The following is a 24,074-nucleotide window of genomic DNA, read 5'->3' on the forward strand; positions in this document are numbered from 1 at the left end:
TAATTCAGGTCTGGTTTCTTTGGGAGTTCTTGCTCTAACATCACATCAGAGCACAGCTTGCAACAGGATAATTTTACATTCAGCCAATTTTTCCATCCTCAGGTCTCTGGTCTTTTGGAGCAGCAGCTTTAGAAATACCAAGCATAAATCTTAACTCAGTCTGCCGTGAAGAGTCTTTCACAGCACAGTTAATTAAAGAAGTTTAAAGTGTACTTCTTCTCCTTCCTCTGGCATTGGGCCTGCTCACTAATTCAAGCAGCAGATTCCCGAAATGCTGGAGGAGGGGAGCTGAAGTCTGTGTTCTCACCATTTAAATTCATTTTCATGCTGAATGTATCTTGTAACAATCTGGCCTTTGTTAGTGCTGCAAACACATCGAGATCCTCCGAGCCCATTCTTCCCCCTCTCCTTAATGTCATCCTACATAGGGGAGGTGGGGTGTTTTCATTATGTAGGTGAGATTTAATGATCATTTCTGCTGACATTTCTATTGCTTCCCTGGAATGACTACTGTGAGTAAACACTCTTTTGTTCTCCTTTTCAGCAGCGGCCTCACAGACCCAGTATTCTGCTTCTGCAGTGGAAATGTAATTTATGAAAGAAACTGCCCTGCTCTGCCTCACTGGGGTTTTTTCCCTTCCCTGGCACGGTGACTTTGCCAAGGAGCTTTACATCTGCCCTGAATGCAGCTGGCACAGCTCTGCCACCTCTGCATCATCATCATGAATGCAGGGAGTGATCTCACAGGTACCAGTGTGCGCTCCAAAACCTGGGGGTGAATAGAGGTGATTTATCCCCAGCCCCTCCCTGGCAGGTTCTGATTTACAGAGGATCTGTGCACCAGCAGCTCTTCCACTGGGGCACAGTTGTAGAGCACTTTAGAAAATCAAAGGTGCCTTCTACTCCTCTCTGAATCCTCATTTAATTTGCAGCTTTTACACTGCACCAGTAAATGAAAGAACTGATGGCAGAAGAGTTCTAATAACAGCAAATGTGCTTCAAAAGATGTGTGAGTTGGGTAAATCCCTCTAATACATTATCTGTACCATGTATTTTTTTTGCTGGGTTTAGGAATTTGCATATATTAACACTAAAATTCCTCTTGCTTTTGATAACAACCATGTTTGTAACCTCTCCATAAATTTGTTGCCATCCACTCCCAATATATTTAATATCTACTTAAGCTACTCCAGACTGTTCTTCATTAAAAGCAAAAATCTCCTCTCTGAATACAGATTCAATAATCCCAAATACAGACATCAACTCCTTGCTTTCCATCTTTTTTAGTTCAGTAGCAATTGAATATCAGAATATGCTGCTGCTGGAGGTACAAACAACACTGAGGACTTTAAGTCCCCTCAAATGTAATGAGTTTGAGACATTTTGCTTTAGAGATGTTGCATTAACCCCACTGCCCAAAGTCAACAGACATAAATGGATTCCAAAGTCAAAAACTGTGTCTGAAGTTTGACTGCATCACTCTCCTGTCCCTGCCTGAAACTCCAGCTGCCATCAGCTGCCCATCCTACCCTGTCAGCAGTTCAATAAACCTCAGCTCAGTGTCCTAAAGCTTTCTGCAACTCTCCTCTGCTCTGGAAAGCTCTTCCCTAAAACAGCTGCAAGGTAGAGAGACTAACCCACAGAGCAGCACCTGGAATGCTGCAAATTCCTCACCCAACACCAAGCTCTGGCATCAGGGATTGCTGCGTGGCACATTGCAACAAAAAATAGATTTCCCAAGGAAAAATAAATCCATAAAGCTGGATGTGAGGAAAATAAATGTGTCTTTCATGAGGAGCACTCATAAAATACATTTACATGGCAGCCTCAGCTGCTTCCTCCCTCCCAGGAACCCTCCCAGCCCTTGCAATGTCTTGTTTTTAATGTACCCACAGCACCAGGACTCTCCCAGCCCTGGCTGTGCCTGGAATGCTCCTCAGGATTATTTCCTATGCTGAAGACAGGACAAAAATGTTTATTCATGTTTCTCATAGCCCATTTCATCTGCCAGAAGTGTTTTCTGTACAAAAGCAGCCACCTCCTGTCACGGTGTGGCTGGGAAGGCTGTGGATGCATCCCCTGCCACATGGATTCCACCTGAGCATGGAGCTGTCAGATATTTCACAACAAAATACTGAGGGAGCTTGGAAATGCAGGATCTCTGAAAAAATCCACTGCACTGTTGCTTTTCTCCATCTCTGCCACTGAACTGCATCATAAAACCTGTTTCAGGTTCCCACCCTGCTCCAACATGGAGCTGGGGGAGTTTCTTGTCCTTTCTCCTCTCTCTGGGAAGATTCTGCTTCTGATTTTTCTCTTCTCATTTCCTATGTTTCAATCCTGAATTTAGAACCAAAGTGTGTGCTTATATTCCAAGCTACAGGTGATTAAATGGATTGGTACAAACCAGTTGTTTCAGCTTTGGGACATGGCTGAATGCTGAACCTGGCTGGGCTAAGTGTTGGACTCTGATTTTAAGAGCTTTTTGCCAACCTTAATAATTCTTTGATTCTATCCACAAATTTCATGCTACTTCTACAAACCTGGTCCTTAATCCCTCATTTCCCTCTCTGCCCTTCCTCAGTGCTAATAAAGCACAAACTTCTAGGATCAGTAATTTTCCCTGCTTTATTTTTAAGCTTGTTTTCTATTTCAGTTCCAGGGCTTTACTTTTCTCCCCATCAGTATTTATCCCAGACCTTGAATGCTGCTGACATCAGATTAATGAACTCACAGCTGATCAAATCACTTCCCCTGGAGTTTTCAAACATTTGCATCCATTGCTATTTTGCAGTAATAACCTGTGGGAGTTGATAGTTCAGTGGTCTGAAATCCTACATCCAGATTTAGTTTCTGTCCTCAAAACCAGGAATTTAATTAAATTATTCCAAGAAGAAAATACCATTTTTTTCTCTGAATGTTCACTGAATAACAAACAACTCATGTTTTGCCATGTGAGCTGGTTCTTTCCCATTTACTTTGAGGAAAGACAGTTCTCATCTTAATAATAAAATAAAAATTACAAATTTAAACCAGAAATGAAGGGCTTACTTGGAACAATCAGCTCAATTTCCTCTGACATGGCAGTTCCCAGCACGTTGGAGGCAAAGCAGCGATATTTCCCTTGGAAATTGTTGATGATTCCCCGGTTTTGGATCACAAAAGTTCCAGAGTTGTTAGTTGTGACTATCCTGGGGTCAGATGATAAATCAAATGGTTTTCCATCCTTAGTCCAGTTAAAGCTGAAAAAGAAAAGGAATGTTACAGTGGGCAGGCCCCAGGACAGCATTGTGGTATTAATGAGGGGTAAATATCAGGCCAAGAGGGTTTTAGCAAAATAAAAGGAAAAGCTGGATGGAAGAGGAGAGAGCTGAATGGCAGAGTGCCCACTGTGCCCCTCTGCCTCGTGCTTGGGCACATCCCTCCTTCCACTCTGCTTTTCTTGGCTGTGCCATGAGCACAGAGCTCTGCCAGGACAGGGACAGACAGAACATCTGGGAAAGACACACACCCACAGCACCTGCAGGCTGGCAAAGGCTGTGCCTGTCATGGAATTGCTGCTTTGGAATGGCAAAGATCCACAACAGCTTTCCCACCCTCCACCAGGGCTGAACCAGAAGAAATTGAGATGATTCCATTGAGGTTCTCCTTGCCACAGATCCATTTGTAGTTGTGATGCTGCTGGGGGGTGATTTTGATAAATGCTCTTCCTGTGCCTGCAATTCTGGATTGAAATTTGCCTAAACTGATTCTAAATCAGACAGCTGGAAATTGCAGTAACATCATTTTAGTGGCAGATGTGCCTTTCTTTTTGGTTTTAAGAGAAGAAATAATTAAAAACAAGACCACTGTTTTGGCACTTCAATGGTCTTGGTAAAACTGCCTTGCTCCAGGAATGAGGGAATATGGGATCCTCCAGGATGGAGGGAATATGGGATCCCTGCTCCAGGAATGAGGGAATATGGGATCCCCTCACCTAACAGGCACTACCACATCATTTAAATACACCAGGAAACTTTCCACTGATGCACTGACAAACAGTGGAACAAAGGGAATTTATTATCACGCTACAAATCCCCATTCAGAGCTCAATTAAAAACTACCCAAATCGTCTTGATCTAAATAAAAGAATGCCTTTTAAAGTTAAAATTGTATTGCAAAGAAAGGAGAAGGGAAGGACTAAAGAGAAAAAATGACATTCAAACCAGCTATTAATTTAGCCCAAACACCATTCAGTGGTGAAAGCCTCAGGAGGAGTTTTTACTGTGTTATTATTACACTCTTGTTAGTCACATTTTCATTAAAAATCTTTCTTTTTTCCACACTGGTGTAAAATGCACAGAGCTTATCTTTGGATATTTATCTGAATAACTCTTTCTGTGTCTGTCTGTACCATCACCACGGCCCTGCTGAGGTTAGGTACGAACAAGGTATCTGATAAAATGCAAATTGCTGTTTGAATACACAGTTTTATGTGGTTGGGATTTTTAGGGTTGCTGTGGAAGAGCCAGAGGAACAGCTGGGCCCCTCTGATTACCATGACACAGCCCATCTTTTGCAGCACAACCCAGACAAGGTTTTTTTTTAAAACCAGGGGGCGAATTTGGCACGTGGCAGAGAAATCAAACATCCCCCAGCAAGGAAAACCATGTTGATACCTATTCACAGGGTGAGGGGAAGTGATGGAGCAACAAAAGCTGAATGGCCTGAATGGAAAGCCAAACCTTAACCCTGCTGAGGATGATGAGCAGGTTTTTGTGCAGCAGCTCCTGACAGACACAGCAATGTTTGGCAAAGGTTAAAAGCAAACCCAGCTTCTGTTTGCTCCTCCAAGCAGTACTCACGTGGGCTGGGGGTTTCCTCTGGCTTCACATTTAATGGTGAAGTCCTCATCAAAGGGGTAGGCAACCTGGGTGTGGGATTGCTCTGTGATTGTTGGAAGCTGGGAAACTGAGCACAAAGAGGAATTGGGTTAAAACAGAGTTGCAGCCAAACTGGGCTGCCCTCGAGTGAAGAGGGACAATGCAGTAATATTGCATTATTCCTACAGAAAGTGAGCCTTGCCTTGGGAAAGGGATAATCATGGACATCACCCTCTGGTCACTGTCACTGCCTCCATGGCCAAGGAAAGGCCTGGCAGAGGGACAGTGCCCACCCTGACTCCCCTCCAAACCCACCCAGGGCACAGGGGAGCTGCGACCACGCCAGAGCCAAAGGCAGAGCACGGAGCTGTGGCAAATGTATTCACAGTGAAGTCAGAAACTGGATTTAATCCAGACACAGATGCACACACATGAAGTAGCAAACTGCTGCCTCCATCCTGGATAAAACTGCCAGAAAAGCCATGGACTGCAAGGATGGTTTAATGCCTGCCCCAGGGTGCAGCTGCGTGGTCACACACCGAGGCTGCACCAACTTCTGGGTCTTTCTGAGGGAATTAAAGTGTTGCAAAAGCCTGTGTAACAGAAGAAGGAGAATGTTCCCTGCAGTGGAGCTGGGATAATAGGATCACCCCATTGTTATAAACAGCCAGGAAGAGAATTAAAATGCTCTTTGTGTGCTGCTTTAAGTGCAGGGAGCCCAAAGCTGGAGTGAAAATCGGTGTCTTGTCATATCACATGGCCTCAAAGCTGAACACTTCCAAGCCCACCAGCTCCACTGATCAGAAATAACTTTTTTTATTATAGTATAAAATGCTTCATTACAGCTAATTAAGGTTTAGGTGGTTCCCTGGGGCAGGTTCATAAAAGCAGTGGATGCCCAGAGAGTTTGTCCTGTGCCTTGCAGTCACAGCTCCATTTTGACTTTACTGAAACACAAGGAGCCACTGCAGCTCCTTCCTAAAAGAATCCCCAAAAACCTCTACTTCCCAATGCAAATTTGGATAGTTTTACAAAAATATCCTATAAACCTGCTTGGTTGGCTTTCTCTTAGCAGCCAGGGCTATTGGCAGGCTCCAGAGTGCTAAGAGCTCATGGCAGATCCACAGGATGCCCTGAAACTGGCCCATGTCCTACTCTGAGACCCTGAAAAGAGCCTAAATTTATTCTTCCTTAGGTTTACTTCTTTATTTTTCCCCACCATAATTAATAAATCCTAATATTGTTTAGTTTTGCTTTTTGGGATTGTTTTTTTGGTTTTCTGCAACCAAAATAACAAAGTAAAATGCAGTTTACAACCCTCCTGTCCATTTATGACTGAAAAATGCAAAGCTGGGGAGGTCTGGGCTGTACTCCAGGAAGAGGGGTCCTCTGGCTTTCCTTGGATTGCTCCCTGTGAGCCTTATCCCATATTTTACACGTGTCCTGGAAGCTCATGATCCATGTAAAACAAGCAGTTTGAATTCATCCCAGCCGGCGAGGGACGCGGGAGCTGCTCCCCAGGGCAGGGCACAGAGTGTGAAATCCTCCTCTGGGGACCAACGCTGGCCCTGAGACATCCACCTGCTCCTTCCCCAGGCAGGAATGGCAGCTTGCACGGCAAGGAAGGAGGGATTTATGCACATCAAACAAGCTTCAGGGGGATTCAGAGCCAAAATAAGGAATTTAAGTGAAGGACAAACCCAAACCCTCGGAGCTAAGCGTTGTGTTGGACGGCAAACACCAGAGAAATGTTATTAGACAACTTTACTGCTCCATTTAAGCAGGCCCAAACAGGACAGCTTAGCTTTTGATCAGAGCTGAATTTCCCAAAGGCCACATTGTGGCAAGATTAAATTCCAAATGGAACACAACTGGAAAGGAGGATTTAGTATTTTTCCTTCAGGGATAGCTGCAAAGGAACACCAAACAAAACCAGCAAAGTGCACAGCAAATAACTACAACTCACCTGATAATGGTATTTCAATAGCTGCTGCCAAACTCAATACAAAGAAAAACAGGCATATGGTGATGCCTTTTGTGCTTAATAGCATCTCCATCACTCTTCTGTAAACAAGGAGTCCAAACAGAATGAGAGATACCTTATGCTTCTGCTCACTGTCACTTCAAATCAGGCACAGGGATGTGAGAGTGGGAGTCTGGTGGGGAGAACAAACAGCAATATTAGCCTGGTGGGTCTGACACAGTTATAAAATTAAAGCAATGCTTCAGGTTTGCAGCTAAATTGCAATAAATGGTCCATTTTCCTCTCGTCCCATCCCCTGGCTTCAGGAGCAACCTCTATTTAAATTCTAACAAAAAAACACATGCACAAAAGTACAGCTCTATTGTAGCACAGAAATATAATTTTTTTTTTTTTTGCTGTTTGGCAATTAAAAGTAGGGATGGTTTAGAATAGGGTGTCTTTGTAATCATTCCAGTTCATAAATTTTTCTAATGAGAGTTATGTAAGTTGGAAAGTAATGTAACAGATCTAATGAGAGAAATTTGGTACACTAATGACCTTGTTCATAAATCTCATCTGTCTTTTATCTTTCATTTATGCTCAAAGAAGGACACAATCTCATTTAGTTCATTACTAGGAAGCAGAACATGAAACCTTTGCTTTTCCCTCCCAGTCCCAGAACTGCTCTATGTGGGTTTTACACATTCCATTGGACACCTTTAGGTTCTGAATGACAGGGCAAAAATGTTGTGTAGCTGCAAAGAGGAGACAGGTACAGCTCTAAGTGAAATTCACAGAGAAGATAAGGAGAGAATTCTGATTTAGATGAAAAATCAGAGAGGAATTGTTCCCTGGGAGGGTGGGCAGGCCCTGGCACAGGTGCCCAGGGCAGCTGTGGCTGCCCCTGGATCCCTGGCAGTTCACTGCGGCTTGGAGCAGCCAGGGATGGTGGAAAGTGTCCCTGCCCATGGCAGAGGCTGAGAGAAGATGATTTTTAAGGCCCCTTCCAACCCAAATCACTCTGGGATTCTGCAAAAGTGGGTGCACAGAGGATTCTGATCACCAGCTCCATCCACAGTCCCTGAGTGAATTATTAACCACCATGAGCTGTGTTCACCTCTCACAGCACTAAGGGACATCAGTCTCAGGAGAATTCAGACTTCACTTGACGGGATAACTGTGAAAGAACAATTCTGAAGACAAGGCCACAGTGCAGCAGCCATGGATCCACCAGGCAGGCCGGGCTGGCATGGCCTGGCCTGCTCTGCTCTATGGGCACAGCTCACCAGGGCAGTGCCCTGGCAGCCCAGCTGAGCCTGCCTCACACACAGCTCTGGTATCTTTGCACATCCCAGCCCCTTAATCCAGGGATCAGAAAGGCAATCCCGGGATCACAGGAGCAGTTGGCATGTGGGGACAGCAGGAGGTGGCACCGTGCATGGCTGGGCTGGCCTAGCACAGCTGGGGCAGAGGCCGAGCTCAGCCCACAGGCACACCCTCCAGTCCATGGGGGTTTTCTCCTCATGGCTGCTTTGCCCTGCAAACTGAGATGTTTTCCCCCAGCACATTCCCTCTCACAGCTGGTGCTGTGGCCCTCCCTCCAGGACGAGTTCTGTTCATACCAGCCCACAGAAAGTTGCTGGAAGTTCACATCTGTGAGACCAAAACCCCCAGCTGGGGATTGCAATTGGCCAACGAGGGGCAGGCGACAGACACCATAATCACATAAGCCTCATTTGTTTAGAAATGAGGCTAAAAACCAGATGTCTTTTAAGTATCTTAGGCCCAGAGTATTTGCTGATGGAAGAAGCTGACTAATCTGCTTAGGGCCCCGCTCTGCAGAAGGGCACTGGAGGGGACAGGGACAGGGGACAGGCTCAGCTGGCACCCCCAGGCCATCCTGGGTGTAAATCAGCCAGAATCAGGCAACACCAGCAGCTCTCTTCCCTCAGTTTCAGTTCTCCTGGCTCTGATTTGTGAGCAGTGGAGCTTTCCAAAGCTCAGCCTGCCCAAACCTGGGCTGTGTGACAGCACAGGGGACACACAGGACATGCAGCAGCCCCAGCCAGCAGCCACCTGATGGCTGCTGTCACTGCAGGATGGGGCTGTCCCCCTCCTCACCTGCTCCTGGCACACGCTCAGCCCCGGATCTGTGTCATGGCAGTAAAACAGATGCTCTGACAGAAAACCCTCTGGATGCAGAATTGCAATTTAGGCTCATAAAAACCTGCCCAGCCTTGCTGCCTGCAGATGGCATGTTGGAGGCAGCGAGAGCCTCCTCTCCTCCATCTGCTGACAGCTCTGGGGACAGGAGCAGGCAGGTCAGGATGGCAGCCAGAGGCAGGAGAGCTGGGATTACACAGGGTGTGCAGCTTGCTAAGGTCACAGCAAGTTTCATTTTAGATGAGTGTCACAAAGCATTGTATAAATTCAGATTAAATCCAAGAAAAAAACCAAAAACTAGAGCACAGCTCGATTCCTTAACCAAACCAATTAGCTCACACCTTATTTTTTTCTTATTTTTTTAAATGAAGTGCCACAGCAGAGCAGCAACGTTCCAAGGAAGCAGGATGTCCTTCATCATGTGGCACAGCCCGCCTTGCCTCTGCAGGCTGCTGTAATTAGTCGGCCTGTCTAGCACCTCACTCCTATCCCTGGCTTGAATACTAATGCTGGGGGCTGGCAGCAGCAGCATTTGGGAGCAGGCAGCACAGGGGGAGCAGCAGGGATGGGCTTGTGCACACCCAGCAGGTAATTCCACCTGGGGACCTCCCTGCAGCTGCCTTGGATCTCTGTTGGATTTTTAGGAGGGGATTCCATGAGGAGCAGCCCTGGGGTGATGGGAGTCAAGCAAGAGGCTCTTTGAGGAGATATTTACCTTGTGACAACCTCCCAGCAAGATAAACCTGGTGCTCCTATGTCTGTTATCCCTGGGGGAGTGGCAGAGGCTGTGACAGGGATCATGGAATGCCAACACTTCACACACATCTCCCTGACCTGCCCCACTCCCTGCTCCCTGCTCTGTGCTCTGCTGGTGCTCAGCCAGGTGAGGCTCATCCTCCCTGCAGAGACCTGGGCCAAGCTCTTCAGCTTTTTAAGGTGACATTTACACAGGGCTGCCAAGCTTTGGGTGTTCAGGACACCTGTCACGCCTTTGGCTGTCCCAGCAGAGTTCCTGATTAAATCCCCAACCTTCCCTCTCACCTCCAGCACCCAACACACCCCAAGCCCCTTCCTTAATGAGCAATATCCCCCAGCCAGCTCATCCATCCTGCCTTCAGACACAGCCACACACCCAAACTCCAGGCAGAACAATCTCTCACTCCAACCATGATTAAACTCCAAACCCAAACTTCTCAACGTGTGCCAGCTCCCAGCAAATGAACAATTTCACTGCCTAAGTAATTTGGAGAAATGACTGAGGGAGCTGTGCAGGCACTTGGCAGCCATGGGCAGGTTTTGATCTCGCTGGTGCCAAAGCACAGCTCTGTCCTTGGGGTAGGACAGAGCCAGGGACCCACTTGCAAAATCCTGACCTTGGGAACAGCATCAGCCCTGCTCTCTGATCTGGGTCAGGCCCAGAGTCCTGCTTTTTACAGAATTACAGGAGGGTTTGGGCTGGGAGGAGCCTTAAAAATCATCTTCTCCGACTGCTGCCATGGCAGGGACACCTCCCACTGTCCCAGGTGCTCCAGCCCCAGTGTCCAACCTGGCCTTGGGCACTGCCAGGGATCCAGGGGCAGCCACAGGTGGGAATAATTCCTAATTTCTAATATCCCATCCAGCCCTGCCCTCTGGCACTGGGAAGCCACTCCTGTGTCCTGTCCCTCCATGTCCTTGTCCAAAATCCCTCTCCAGCCTTCTTGCAACCCCCCTGCAGGTACTGGAAAAATTGATAAGGTCTCTCCCAACCTCCTTTCCTTTTCCCCAGGAATTCCACATCCCCTTTGCTCTCAGATGGACTCACTGCAGCACCACTTGCACCAGGGATGGGGGCACCAGATTGCCCAGGAAAACCTTTCTTCATCACCACAAATGAACACGGATTTCTACAACAAATGTTACATTTGCAGCCCCTCCTCTCCCTTCTTCTTTCCCCTCTCCTCCTTCTCTTTCTGGCTTTCTATTTGCTTTTCTCTGCCTCAGGCTTAAGTCAAGTAATTTGAATTCACTGCAAATACTTATCTGTAGTTCCTTACCTGCAATTCATTATTTACTGTGCTGTTCAGTTAATAGTAAATACTGATTGCTCTAAGGACAGCTCATTTGTTTGTTTAATGAGCTGCCTTTAACTTACACTGAGCAAATCTTTCAAACTATCACTATTTCCAAGGAGCAATGGAGTTCCAGATTCTTTTATTACATCCCCTTGCTTCCAGAAGGATGCCATAAAAATATCAGACAACCAAACAAGAAAAAAAGATTAAATTTCCATTTATCTCATCAACCTAGTGAAGAATTTCCCCTACATGTAATTACTGCATTAAAATTGCTCATAAATAGTATCAGGATGACAGCCAAAATTCCCAGATTACTGGTCTGCCACTTCCAAGAGAAATTATAATGCACTACTAAATATGGCATCAACCTCAGCTCTTTGGTTCCCTCTTCAAATATTCCTTGTTTAAGTCCTGTACACACAAATCTTGAGGAAAGTAATGGATGCCCACAGCTGAACACTGGTGAATCCCCTGGCTGAGCTTTTCATTAGCTAGAAGCAAGTTTAATTTCTCAGTGACATGGATGTTACAGGACTGGTAAATATTTGTGATTAGAAATTACAGCCTCCCATGTGGCCGCAGTTATGGAAGCACAGGAAAAAATGTGGAGAAAAAACCATTTCTTTCTGGTAGGAAGAAATAAAAGTTTTGTTGTTTAATGATTCCACATGAAATTGTTCATTTTAAGAGAGAGAATTTTAAACTTTCTGTATAGAAAAACACAGACCCTCAAGAAAACACTACATTTAACCTGAAGCTATAGAGAAGAGTTCCAAAATTAAATAATAAAATGAAGATTATAAATGTATAATTTAAATAGAAGTGTGTAATATCACATAATAGAAAACTAAAAGTTTTAAAATATAATAATATATGTAAAACTAAAATAGAAGTTTTAAAACAATAACTAGTCCTTCTTTACCTTCTTCTTCAAAAGTTTAAGTTGTATTTTATAATTAAACAAAAAAGCCCACATTACGAGACATAAGTAATTAGTTATTAAAGGTAAAAATAAGTGTCATTTCTTAATTAAATAGTTTTTGCTTAAAAAACCTTACTGAAATAAATACAAAACCATTTTATAGCTTGTGAATAAAATATCGTAAAACTCACAATTTATAAAACTGTAATATAAACAAGAAATAATAAACATCTAAGTCCATACACAAAATACAGTCTGAAGAACTTAAGAACTTTCAATCCCAACCCCAAAAAAAAAAAAAAAAAAAAAAAAAAGAAAAAAAATTAAAATTAAAAGAGAAATAAATCAACATTAATGTAGGGAGGAAAGATGAGTTCAGTGCTACAGAGCACAGGGGCTCCACTGCCAAGCTTTCCAGCAATTGGGGCATGGAAAATTCAGCAGGTGAGGAAAGGAAATGTCTCCAAATGTGCTCCCAAGAGTTCCCAGAGCAGCTCCCAGCAGGGGGATGGCAGCCCTGGGAGCCAGGCAGGGAGCTCACAGAATGAATCCATCACCTCAGAGCTCTTCCACACCTCAGGGATCTCCCTACTTCACCAATGAGCTGGGAAATGTGGAGATTTCTGCTGCATTTCTGCTAGAAATGCTGCTCCAGTGCCAGTTTTTATGCAGCTATAGATCTTTTATTCCCCCTGAAAACCCCCCAATGTGCAGAGTCACTCAGGAGTTTGGAAAAGAGAGGGAATATTCATAAGGACCCCATTTTAGTTCAGGTGTCAATGCCACCCATTGCTTTTCCCCTAAAAGCTTTTTGACATCCCAGTGTCAGTGTGAGGATAACCTTCACTTGACTCTTCCCCAGTCACATATTCTGGGATGTTTTCAGTTCTTAAAAAAGCAGCCCATGCATATGCTGGAGGTGATTAAAATAATCACCCAAATCAGAAAGCTGCTCTTCCTTCCATGGCAAAGCATTTCCAAAGCCACTGCAGCACACAACAGGCACAGAGATATTTTTGGTTTAGATGCAATCCCACTCTCAGGAGGTTTAGTGAGAAAAGTCCATGCATTATTTATCTTACCAAGGACTTCACAAGCATTATTGGACAGCACATCTAAAGGAAAAGTTTGCAGTCTAATTACACAACTTCAACAGTATTTCACAAAATGTATGTGTTTCAACTGTGATTGCAACTATTGTGCCTCCCCAATTTTGTAATCCATCAGTCTTCCAGTTTCCAAACCCCAAAACCACTCTAAAAATAGAATGAACATAATCAACAAAGAAATATGTACACAAGGCTGTAGCACAACGCAGCAGCAAAACATTCAATTCAATAAGGAGCACGATATAATTAATTCCCCATGGCCAAAGTTTTAAGGAATAAACAAGGAATTTGGGAGGCCAGCTTGCCAGGTGCTGGCTGTCTGGGGCTGGGCAGGGTGACAGATGGTGCTGTCCCCTGGCTGCACTGATGCTGTGTAAACCCAATTTCTGGTGCTGCAGATCTGCCCTGAGCTGAGGGGAATCAAGAGGTGCATGAGCATCTTGGAATCCAAGGGTGTGACCCCAGGAGAAGGCAGCCAGCAGCAGCTCCCCAATCCCACAAACACTGCCTTCCCCGCTCCCAGCAAAATCCTGAGGCACAATCCCCTCCAGTCTCATCAGATCACAGCCTGTGCTCTGAAATGGCTCAAAGGAGCAATAAATGATTTCTCCTGGTCATATCTGTGCCCACATAATGGCCCAGCACCTGGGAGAGCTGATTTAATTGGTTTTGTCCATCTGGCAGCCGAAGCGCTGAGCACAGGCACCACATTTCTTAGAGCTTTGCCTGGATTTTACACACACACGGATGGAGAGATGAGGAAATGGGGTTTGTAACCTGCAAAGACACAGGAACTCAGCTTTGCCAGCCCCATCAGACCTGCTGGAACCTCAGAATGCCTCTGAACAGCAATAAGGACTCCTGCAAAACCCCAGAGTGGAAATCAATACCTGCTTTAACCCCTTCATGGCCCAAAGAATAAATAAATGTGAGCTGTGGATGGGCTGTTGCTGCTGATGGACACCTCATTAAACTTTAGTGATGACATTACTGACATGGCACTTCCCAGAAAATTGAGATAACCCCATGGTCCCTCCTTCCAGCAGGAGCACACAAACCTGCACCAAGTTCTGCCCTGATGGAAGTTCTCCAATAGGTGAGTAAACAGCAACATCTGGATTGATCTGAGGAGAACAGCTGGGACATGGGACACCAGGTGACCCCACAGTGGCCAGGAGGAGAACAGAAATGCTCTGTCCTCCTGCAGCTGTCTGGGGACTTTCTGAACCAGATCTGCTCTTTAATACCAATACCTCTCCTCCATATATTTAAGTACCTTTTTATTTTAATTAATTGCTTCCCTGCCCATCCTCACTGCACATAAAACTGCTCCTTCTCCAGTTCATTTTTAGACTGGGTTAACTGGGCAGCAGCTCTGAGCACTGAGCCACCACAGCAGCTCCTGTGACACACAAGTTTAGGTCACTAGACACAATCTTTTCCTGAGTGGGAATTAATCCATATTTTTACATTCATCTCCTTTAATCCTTCTTCCAGTTCTACTGTGGCACCAACCTCTCTTTCAGGGGAAAATCTGGATTTAATGTAGTGTACTCGAGGTGGATGTACCACATCCTGCAGCACAAATTGCTTGTGGAGATGTTGTGCAGCCTTCTGAGAAACCCACAAGTATTTAATTAGCAAGTTCCTAAGGTATTTAGAGTGGAATTAAAAGTACCATGCTGAAATTTTAGACTGTATTCCTCCACTGCACTATAAAGTGCATTTTGCATAATTCCTGGACAAGCCACCATAAAATAAGGGTCTGGCTTTACATGTGCACACTTAGAGATGTGAGAGCAGCCTAATCCCCCCTCGTGTGTCTGGTTTATCCCCTCCACCTGAAGGCTTGGCCACACATCATTCCTGTTTTAACCAATGAAAACACAGAAATTCCTCCAGCACGAGGAGATAACGCTGCAGCACAGGAATGCCATGACCTACAAACACACAGTGACCATCACCCTCCCTGCTGCCCACAAACCAGCCCAGATCTGAGCTCTGCAGACACACCTGACAGCACAGCCTGCTAAAAATTCAGCTGTTGTCTGAGGCTTTTGCCATCCTGCATTTCCTGGAGATGCTACATCTCCTAAACGAGTTTAGCACATTTCTGGCTGAAACTGGGTTTGTATTAATTGAGATTTTCAACAGCCATTAGCATTTCAGCTCATAGGTCAAGCATGAAGCACAAAGCAAAGGACAGCAGCAGGTGGGGTGGGTGATGGGGATGAGGCAGTGGCAGCCAGGCACAAAGGGAAGGGAAGAAAAAGAAATAAAAGCAGGCTGCAGTTTGCTCAGATGAGACTGCCAACGACAGCCTCTGCCAACAGAGGTGATGCAAATCCCCCAAAATTTCAACATGAATTTGCAAAGGTGCCTGCTTCTTGTACTCTCATCCTGCCCCTTTCAAAACACATAATAATGGGAAAATCATGAGCTTTCTCCTGTTAATACAAACAAACGTGAGTTCTAGGAGAGCAACACCTCCTTGAAGCAGCCCTGGCTCACCTGGAAGGGCTCTCCTGGAGCCCAGCACATGCCAGAGCCAGTCTGAGCCATGCCAGCTCCTGCCTGGAGCACAGCCTGGGCACACCCAGAGCCAGGAGAGCTGCACTGCCTGGGAAACACGGGCAGGGAGGTGCCAGGCAGGGCTGTGCCAGCCTGGGGCTGCTGAGGGTGTTCAGTCAGCACAAAGCTCAGGGAGAACAGCACAAAGCACCCTCCAAAGGCACCACAGCCAAGGGCTCCCAGGGATTCTGCCATGGGAGGAACCCTGAACTCTCTCAGGTGGCAAAGGAGGGGGAAAAATTACACACCCAGCCCCTGATGGGCTCCAGTCCAGGCACAGGAACCATCCCAGTGCCAGGAAAATCACCTGACAATGGCAGAAACCACTGCAGGGCACCGAGGGCTCCACTTGGGGATTCTCTGATTCTCACAGCCTGGGTTTGTGTACCCTGTGCTGCTAATGAGCAGGGGGAAAGGGGTTTAATTGCAAATAAATTACCTCTATAGCAGAAAACAGCTATTATTCCCACTCAGTCCATTAGGGATCATCTTTTCCTGCTGCATCCCAGGCAGGTGAACTCACTCAGATGTACAACAACACTGGCAATACTGTCAGATATCAAAGCCCCTGAATCTGAGCTCCCGGCTCCATCTGGGTGACCGTGTTCACTGGGGTCTCAGGTTGAGGGAAGAGATGAGGATCTGACTCCATGTTCCAGAAGGCTGATTTATTATTTTATTATATATATTATATTAAAATTATACTAAATGAATAGGAGAAAGGATTTCATCAGAAGGCTGGCTAAGAATAGAATAGGAAAGAATGATAACAGAGGTTTGTGTCTCAGCTCTCTGTCCAAGCCAGCTGACTGTGATTGGCCATTAATTAGAAACAACCAACATGAGCCAATCACAGATGCACCTGTTGCATTCCACAGCAGCAGATAATCAATGTTTACATTTTGTTCCTGAGGCCTCTCAGCTTCTCAGGAGGAAAAAGATCCTAAGGAAAGGATTTTCATAAAAGATGTCTGCGACACATCTGTGCCAGGAAAAATGCACAGAGCTCACAGAGCTTCTCTGCCTCAGGGACTCAGGAGATGCTCGGTGGATTCCCAAGATCTCGAGAGAAAAATCCTGGCAGGCTTCACACAAAAAAATCGTAAACCCCAAGAAAAACTGACCCCAAAAGTGTAGCAAACCCCTTCTCTCAGTTTTACCCTGCCTCTCAGCACAATGGCAGTGAAAGTCACTGGGACACTGCGTGTTCCTAATTTAAATTGCAGCCAGTGACTCGTGACCAGGGAGAGTTTCGCAGCAGGCAGGCTCTGTGCTCTCTGCCTGCCTCTGATTCTCCTCCTCCTCTGTAATAACAGAGATTAGCTCTTGCAGCTTCCTGGAGCATCTCCCCACACTTGCTTCTCCTGATAAGTCAAGGCCATTAAGCTTCCAACATTTTCTGCGTTGCCGGAGGTACAAGGGATTACTTAGAAAAGAAAAAAAACTGAGTGAAATGTAGTGATTTCTCAGAAACACTGCACGGAAGTGTTTAAAGGTATAAGTGGAACACCACCCACAACACTCTGAGATCCTGACGTGCCTCTGTGGGCAGCCAGCAGCACCTCCCACTTTGGGAATCCTGCTCTGATTCCACAAGAGGATCCTTTGGGACTCACACGGCAGTAACACCACAGGAATTGATTGATGGCAATAATTGTAGGGTTTGGCCCAGTTTGTGCATTAGGAATCTGAGTAGCTGGGCAAACAGGATGGCATTAGAGATTCATGGATAATTCATCTGATTCTGCACTTCCTACTTTCCCTGTTTTCACCTGGAATCTCCAACAATTTCCTTTTCCCATGAAGAACTTCACAGCTCAACAAAACCCCCAAAAACACACATTGAGCCAACCCAGCTCAGACACTCTTGGTTCACCTGCATTTTTTAGGAGCTCATTTTTAGAGGCTCATGAGGAAGATGGGACAAATTTTCCTCAGGATTTGCAGGGAGGAAAGAGCTCAGAATCATACCAGGAGTGCCTGAGACATTCTCCTAAGCAGCATAATGCTGCCATTTATCTGGTCATCATTTTCTTCCTACAGCTTCTGTTAATGGAAATGTTTTTTGGCAAAGCTTTCAGGGAAATCAAGTTGTTGATAAGGTGAGGATTATTTCTGAGCACAGCAGCAATTTTCTGCACTTGCTCTGGTAGTTTTACCATTGTAAGGGAAAAGCATCATTCAAAACACTCCAAACCCCAATGATTTTCTAGCTGCAACAGTTGCTTTTCTCCATTAATACCTTTTCTTTTTTTCCAAGGCACTAAATCAAAACATCCATCAAGCACACTGAAGACAGCTGGCTGACAATATATTGAATATATCTGCTGTAGCTGTGAAAGAAAGGGAAGAGACTCTGTAATTCTGCTTTTCTCTCCTTGGGATCCACATTCATCATCCCTTTCAGCACTGGCAGGGTGCGGAGCAGCAGCTGTCAGTGCCTTCAGGTGATCACAGGAGAGGTTCCATCAGGCACACCACAAGCCCAGGGTGTGTTTTAAGGCACAGTTGATTTTTAGAGCTACAATTTGACTCCAGCTAGGTGGCTGAGCAGAAAACAATGAGGAAGCAACACAGGCAGCAAAACACACTGTTCAAACAGCCTGAAAGCCTCGGGAAAACAGGATTGCTTGGGAAAAATATGATTTACCTGTTTACCCAGAACCCAGGGAAAATGTTTTGAAGGAAATTGAGCAGAACTAAATCTATTCCCTCAGCTCCTGAGGGGTTGGTAAAGTATCTCCCAAGAACACACAAGAAGGTTTAGAAACAACCCAGAGGAAATCCCACTAACTAAAGGGAAATTTAGGTGCCTGCTTTTCCTCTACTTCTGTTTTTTCTTTCCATGGGGTCTTGGGTTGACTATATGATCCTTTTATCCCCAGTTTTCTGTTCTGTTTTTGCTGAATAATAAGTTTTGCACCTTTAAGACTTGTTCCAGAGAGTGAAGGGGGGAGAGAAGAAACCAAAATTTGCCCTGAACCAGGACAAATGGCAACATTAAAATCCACCCACCTAAATCCCATCACCAAATATGACATCTTTGTTTCAAAAGCTGGAGCTGCTGCTGGTTCCCCATGATGTGACTTTCTGAACATTGAGCATAAACCCATTATCATCCCCCAGTTTTGGAAAAAAACTCCATTCCACCTTGCTGGGAATTAAAGTAAATAAAATCAAATCAGAAATACAGCAAGTAAATATCAGGAGTGGAAAGTTCTGCATGAACAATTAAAATCTGCTGAAATTATGTGAAACTGCAAGGGGAAGCCTCAAGTTGAATGTCAAACAGGCAGCACCAGGATTTCAGCGCCCATTCTGTCCACAACACCAAGTTCTTCAGAACAAGGGTGGCTTTAACCCCAGCCCACCTGCAGAATCAATGATTTGCACGGTGGGAGAAGTGCTTTCCATGCCACATGCATGAAAACTGCATCACAGACCTCACCTGCAGCATCACAGACATTGCTCTGCCTTCTTCTTAAAAAAATTAAAGAAATTGTCAATAAGTTGTCAAATTGCTTATATCTCATTTGTGTCACATCATGCATTAACTTAATGCCCTCTAATAATTATCTCACAAAAACGAATTATGTTCCTTATAAAGACAAACCAGAAAGTGGCTAAAAAACCCTAAAAATATCACAGAGAGCAGTCAGTTATGCACAAGTGTGTGTGTGTATATATATATATATATATATATATATATATATACATTTGTGTCTGAAATGTCTCTGACTGAACTTCTGCCCCTTCCCTGCAGCCCTGAGCCTGGAAATGCCCCCAGAGCATGGCACAGACTGATGGATTCACCTCTCATGGATCTGAGCATTTCAAAAGTTCTCCTGGCACAGACCATGCAAGGATACATCACACCCTTCATCCTGCCCAGCCCAACTGCTTGATCAAAAAACATTCATTGTGGAGCTGAGCTGCAGCTGGGAGCTGTGGGATGCTCTGAGGTACTCCCTAAAAATGTTATTAAGTCATTATAAATAACATTTCATGGTTGATAAATGGCATGAAGCCTTTAGAAGCCCAGGACACAACATGGCAGATGCAGAAAGTGCAAAGGGAACTCACCAGGGCTCTGGTATTAAATGCAGAAATCTCCCATGGCTGGGGCAGTGAGGGCACCAGACAGGTTTTTCTAAGGAGCTGTAAAACCTCTGAGTTTCAAATGAAATGTATTAATTGCTATGAAGTTATGAGGTTAAAATTATCTGGAAAAGTCACGCATGTATAAATCCAGAATCTCAGATGATGATGCTTCCTCCTTTACTCCTTATCCCAAGATAATCTGGTGTAGTTTATGCCCTGCTGCAGTGGAGACACACAGATATCTCTCCTTTAGTTGTCTGAAGCTAGAAAAGAGCTGATTCTGTACCTACCAAACTCTGATTTATTCTACAAGGCAGAAAAGCCTTCCTCATGAGACCCTGTACATCTCAAACACAGCAGCAGGTGATGCATTGGCTTTCTTGACATTCTCCTCTGTAAAACTCCCAGAGCTTGAAGCATCTTGTTTTTGCAGACAGGCAGAGCAGGAGCTCATGGGCACTGAGGAACCAAAATGCAGAAATGAAACCCACTCCTGCAATTACAGCACAAGCCCTCAGAGCTTTCCCCTCCACTCTGCTTTTCCTCCCTTTATTTAGCTGAAGTTATTTAGAGGACAGATCTCTGTTTAAGCAGCTGCTGCCACAACTAGTTGGCCCAAGCAGCTTTTTTTAATTAAATATTTGCTGCTGTGAGAGTTTTCTCTCCCCTCCCTGCTCTCCTTGTGGACAACATTTGTTCTTGCAAAGATAAGAGGAATCAGCCTCCGAGGCCTCCTGCACTCCAAGCCCCTGCAATGGTGTGAAATCCCCACTAAAATTAATTTTCATGATAGGCATCACGACATTTTCCTATCAAGGACAACCATCAACAATGAGGAAAAGAAATAAAGCTTGCTGGGATTTAATAATGATTATTAAATGATGTCATTTACATAATTAGACCTTAGCACTAACTATGGCATATCTCCTTTATGGCATGGTAAATTGGCAGAGCACTTCATAAAGAGATTTTTGGGGTTTTTTTCCCTTCTCTCCCACCAATTACAGAGGAGTAGATCAGGTAAATGATATCATAGCCCATACTAAGCAGGTTTACACAGAGGCAGGAAATGGAGGTGAGTTTCATGACGTGAATGAGAGAATTCTTGAGAAATACGGAATTCAAACAGGTTTCTTACACATTTGCTGCTCTCAGAATTTCTTCCTAGTCAGCAGGCAGCTCCAGCAATGCCTCTGGGATGTTTTTTGGTGTTTCCCAACCAGAATAAGGGAAGCATTGGGTTCACTCTGCCAGAGGTAACCCTGGGAACAGCATTAAAGGCAATGCCCTGACCCAATGCCAGCAAAGCTTGACTGGCTTGGGGAAAAGCTCCAGCTGATGTTTCATAAAGCAAAGGTGGCTTGACTCATTTTTACCTGTTCCAGGTGTGACTGGGATTCCCACCTGTTTCCATACTGGAAACAGCAGAGCCAAGTCAGTGTGAAAAAACCCAAATACAAAATCCTCATGAGAGCCAGATTGGCACTGGAGGCAGGAAACAAAAATGTGATGCTTTTTGAGCAAAGCTGTTTCAACAGGCACTCAGGGTCCCTTCTCCATGCAGAAATGAGGAAGCAGCAAGGGATGAGCTCCCTGTGAGGGTGGGGAGGGGTTGGGATGGAATTTCCAGTGAAATTCACCCAGATTTCCAGTGGGCAGCTGGGGCTGCCCTGGATCCCTGGCAGTGCCCAAGGCCAGGCTGGATGGGGCTGGGAGCACCTGGGACAGTGGGAGGTGGCCCTGCCATGGTTGGATGAGCTTTAAGGGCCCTTCCAACCCAAATTCCAGGATTCCATGGGGTTGAAGGGATAAAAGTGCTGAGAAGCAGCAGCAGGGAGGAGCACAGGATCTGGAGTGTGAAATGGAGATGGAGAGAGGGAGGAAGGAAGAAAATGAGAGCAGCACCAGAGGAGGCTGGTGCAGCTACACCAGGCTGGGGGGCAAAGGGAGCTGGGAGCAGCTGCTGCTCCACATCTGTGAGCAAAGAACCCATCCTGGGAGAGGGATGGCTCTGGCAAATCTGGGAATGCAGCTGGGCAGGGAGCAGTGCTGAGCAGAGACAGGCAGCACAGGGACCTGGGGGAGTTTGTGAGGCTGGAACAGGAACTCACTGGGGAAGAAATGAAAGAGAGTCTGGATCTCAATCCCTGAGCAGGGAACTGGGGAGCTGTGATGGCAGTGCCAGTCTGGGGGGACCAGAGAGCAAAGCAGCACATTCTGCATTTGAGACGATTTCAAACCTGCCTGAACTCCCCAGGCTGGAGCCACAGAGGAGATTCATTTCAAAAAGAAATACCAGTATCATATCACCAAGCAATTTTAAAATATATATATAAATAAGATACATTAAGGCAGACAAGACTGTATAAACTGTTCAGTACCTGGGCACAGGAGGGCTCAGCCCTCATTTACTCCAGGGTGTATCCTCTGAGGACAGCACAGATGCTCCTGACTGACATCAGCTTCACTGGCAACGAAGAAATAAAAATCTGAGTTTCTGTTTCCATGGGAAACCTGTCAAATTCCTCTCATGCACCACAACACCTCACTGCCTTTCCAGGAACAGAAGCAACTGGTGAAGAAAAACAGGGCTGGGGCTCCTCTCTGTTACCTGTCTCAGGAAAATCTTCCTTGGGGGGATTCATTAATATGATTTACGTGTTCATAAATATCACCACAGAAGTGCAATGCTGTTTGCTTCCTACAGAAAACAGCAGGATCCCGATTCCCTCTGCTTCCCTCGGATCCATTCACCATTAACCAAGGTCACTGGCACTCTCCTGGGCACCCAAAAAACCTATCAATGTTTTATTTACCAGGCAGGTAAATCCAAGCTGAGAACACACAGAGATCCTTCAGACAGTGCAGGAATCAGGGAAGCCTGAGAGCTGTTCTAAAATGCCCCTCACATTATGGAGCAGCCAGAAAATTAAAAAAGAAAAAGTGAAATCTCCAGGAGACCTCTCCAAAATCCAAGCACTGTCAGGCTGCACTCACCAAAGCAAAGACAAACAGGATTCCTCCTTTGGAGGTAATGCCTTCAGCAGCTCCTAATCCAGCTACACATGAAGGTTCTGTTTCATAATTGTGTCTGCTTTTCTTTTGTAATAACAGCATTTCTAATTGTGCAACTTGGGCTTTGTTAGAGTGAAAGTTGTTTCCATTCTCAGCTTGGCTAATGTTTAAAGGGGCTCCCAGAAGCTTGTTGGGCACAAAGGATAGCACTGTCACACTCAGAGAAATCAGTGTTTTCAACAAATACTTTAAGCTTCTATAATCCAGGACAAGTTTGGGCATCCCAGGCGTCTGGGAGTGGCTCTCACCTGCTGCAGAATCAGCTGCAGGGCTGAGAAAGGAATCTGCAGGTGAGGAGGAACCATCCCAGGAGCTGGATCTTGTCTCTAGCACCACCTCTCCTATCCAAAGGGACAATCCAGGACTCCAGAAAAGGTCTAGATTGGTGCAATTTCACTGGAAATCTGGGTGAATTTCACTGCAAATCTGGCTGGAATTTCACTGGAAATCTGGCTTGAATTTCACTGGAAATCTGGCTTGAATTTCACTGGAAATCTGGGTGGATTTCACTGCAAATCTGGGTGGATTTCACTGGAAATCTGGGTGAATTTCACTGGAAATCTGGCTTGAATTTCACTGGAAATCTGGCTGGAATTTCACTGGAAATCTGGCTTGAATTTCACTGGAAATCTGGCTGGAATTTCACTGGAAATCTGGGTGGATTTCACTGGAAATCTGGCTGGAATTTCATTGGAAATCTGGCTGGAATTTCACTGGAAATCTGGGTGGATTTCACTGGAAATCTGGCTGGAATTTCACTGGAAATCTGGGTGGATTTCACTGCAAATCTGGGTGGAATTTCACTGGAAATCTGGCTTGAATTTCACTGGAAATCTGGGTGGATTTCACTGGAAATCTGGGTGAATTTCACTGGAAATCTGGCTGGAATTTCACTGGAAATCTGGGTGAATTTCACTGGAAATCTGGGTGAATTTCACTGGAAATCTGGGTGAATTTCATTGGAAATCTGGCACTTCCTCTGCCCCAGCTCCTCAGGGATCAGGAGTGTCACCTGCATGGAGGAACGACACCAAGTTGACCCCAACGCCAGCCCAGCTCCCCTGCAGGTGACAGAGCCAGCATCCCACGGCATCACCCACTCCAGCAGCTCTGCCTGGGAACGTTTCACTAATCCTGCAGCACAAAAAGGCTTCAAATATCTGTCAGTCAGGCTGCTCCCTGCTGGCCTCACAGCCTTGCTGGGAGGATTGTTATTGAGATCACCAGCGCTGCCAACGTGCTGAGGAAAAT

The 24,074-nt window shown here is 45.5% G+C and overlaps 1 protein-coding gene across 9 annotated transcripts in view; it reads right to left on the reverse strand.

Moving 5' to 3' along the window:
• Positions 1-24,074, reverse strand: part of CHL1 (cell adhesion molecule L1 like) — a 607,847-nt gene that overhangs the window by 527,616 nt on the left and 56,157 nt on the right. For all 9 annotated transcript variants that reach the window (XR_012582319.1, XM_074550335.1, XM_074550330.1 and 6 more), the window contains 3 exons: positions 6,829-7,018; positions 4,845-4,950; positions 3,052-3,242 (listed from right to left, as the gene is read on the reverse strand). Coding sequence is in view for 8 of the 9 variants with exons in the window: in XM_074550335.1 (XP_074406436.1) it covers positions 3,052-3,242; positions 4,845-4,950; positions 6,829-6,919 (388 nt within the window). In the remaining variant the exon portion in view is untranslated. The remainder of the gene's footprint in view (positions 1-3,051; positions 3,243-4,844; positions 4,951-6,828; positions 7,019-24,074) is intronic.

Source organism: Zonotrichia albicollis, chromosome 12 (genome assembly GCF_047830755.1).
Source record: "Zonotrichia albicollis isolate bZonAlb1 chromosome 12, bZonAlb1.hap1, whole genome shotgun sequence".
In the NCBI taxonomy this organism is placed as follows: Eukaryota; Metazoa; Chordata; class Aves; order Passeriformes; family Passerellidae; genus Zonotrichia; species Zonotrichia albicollis.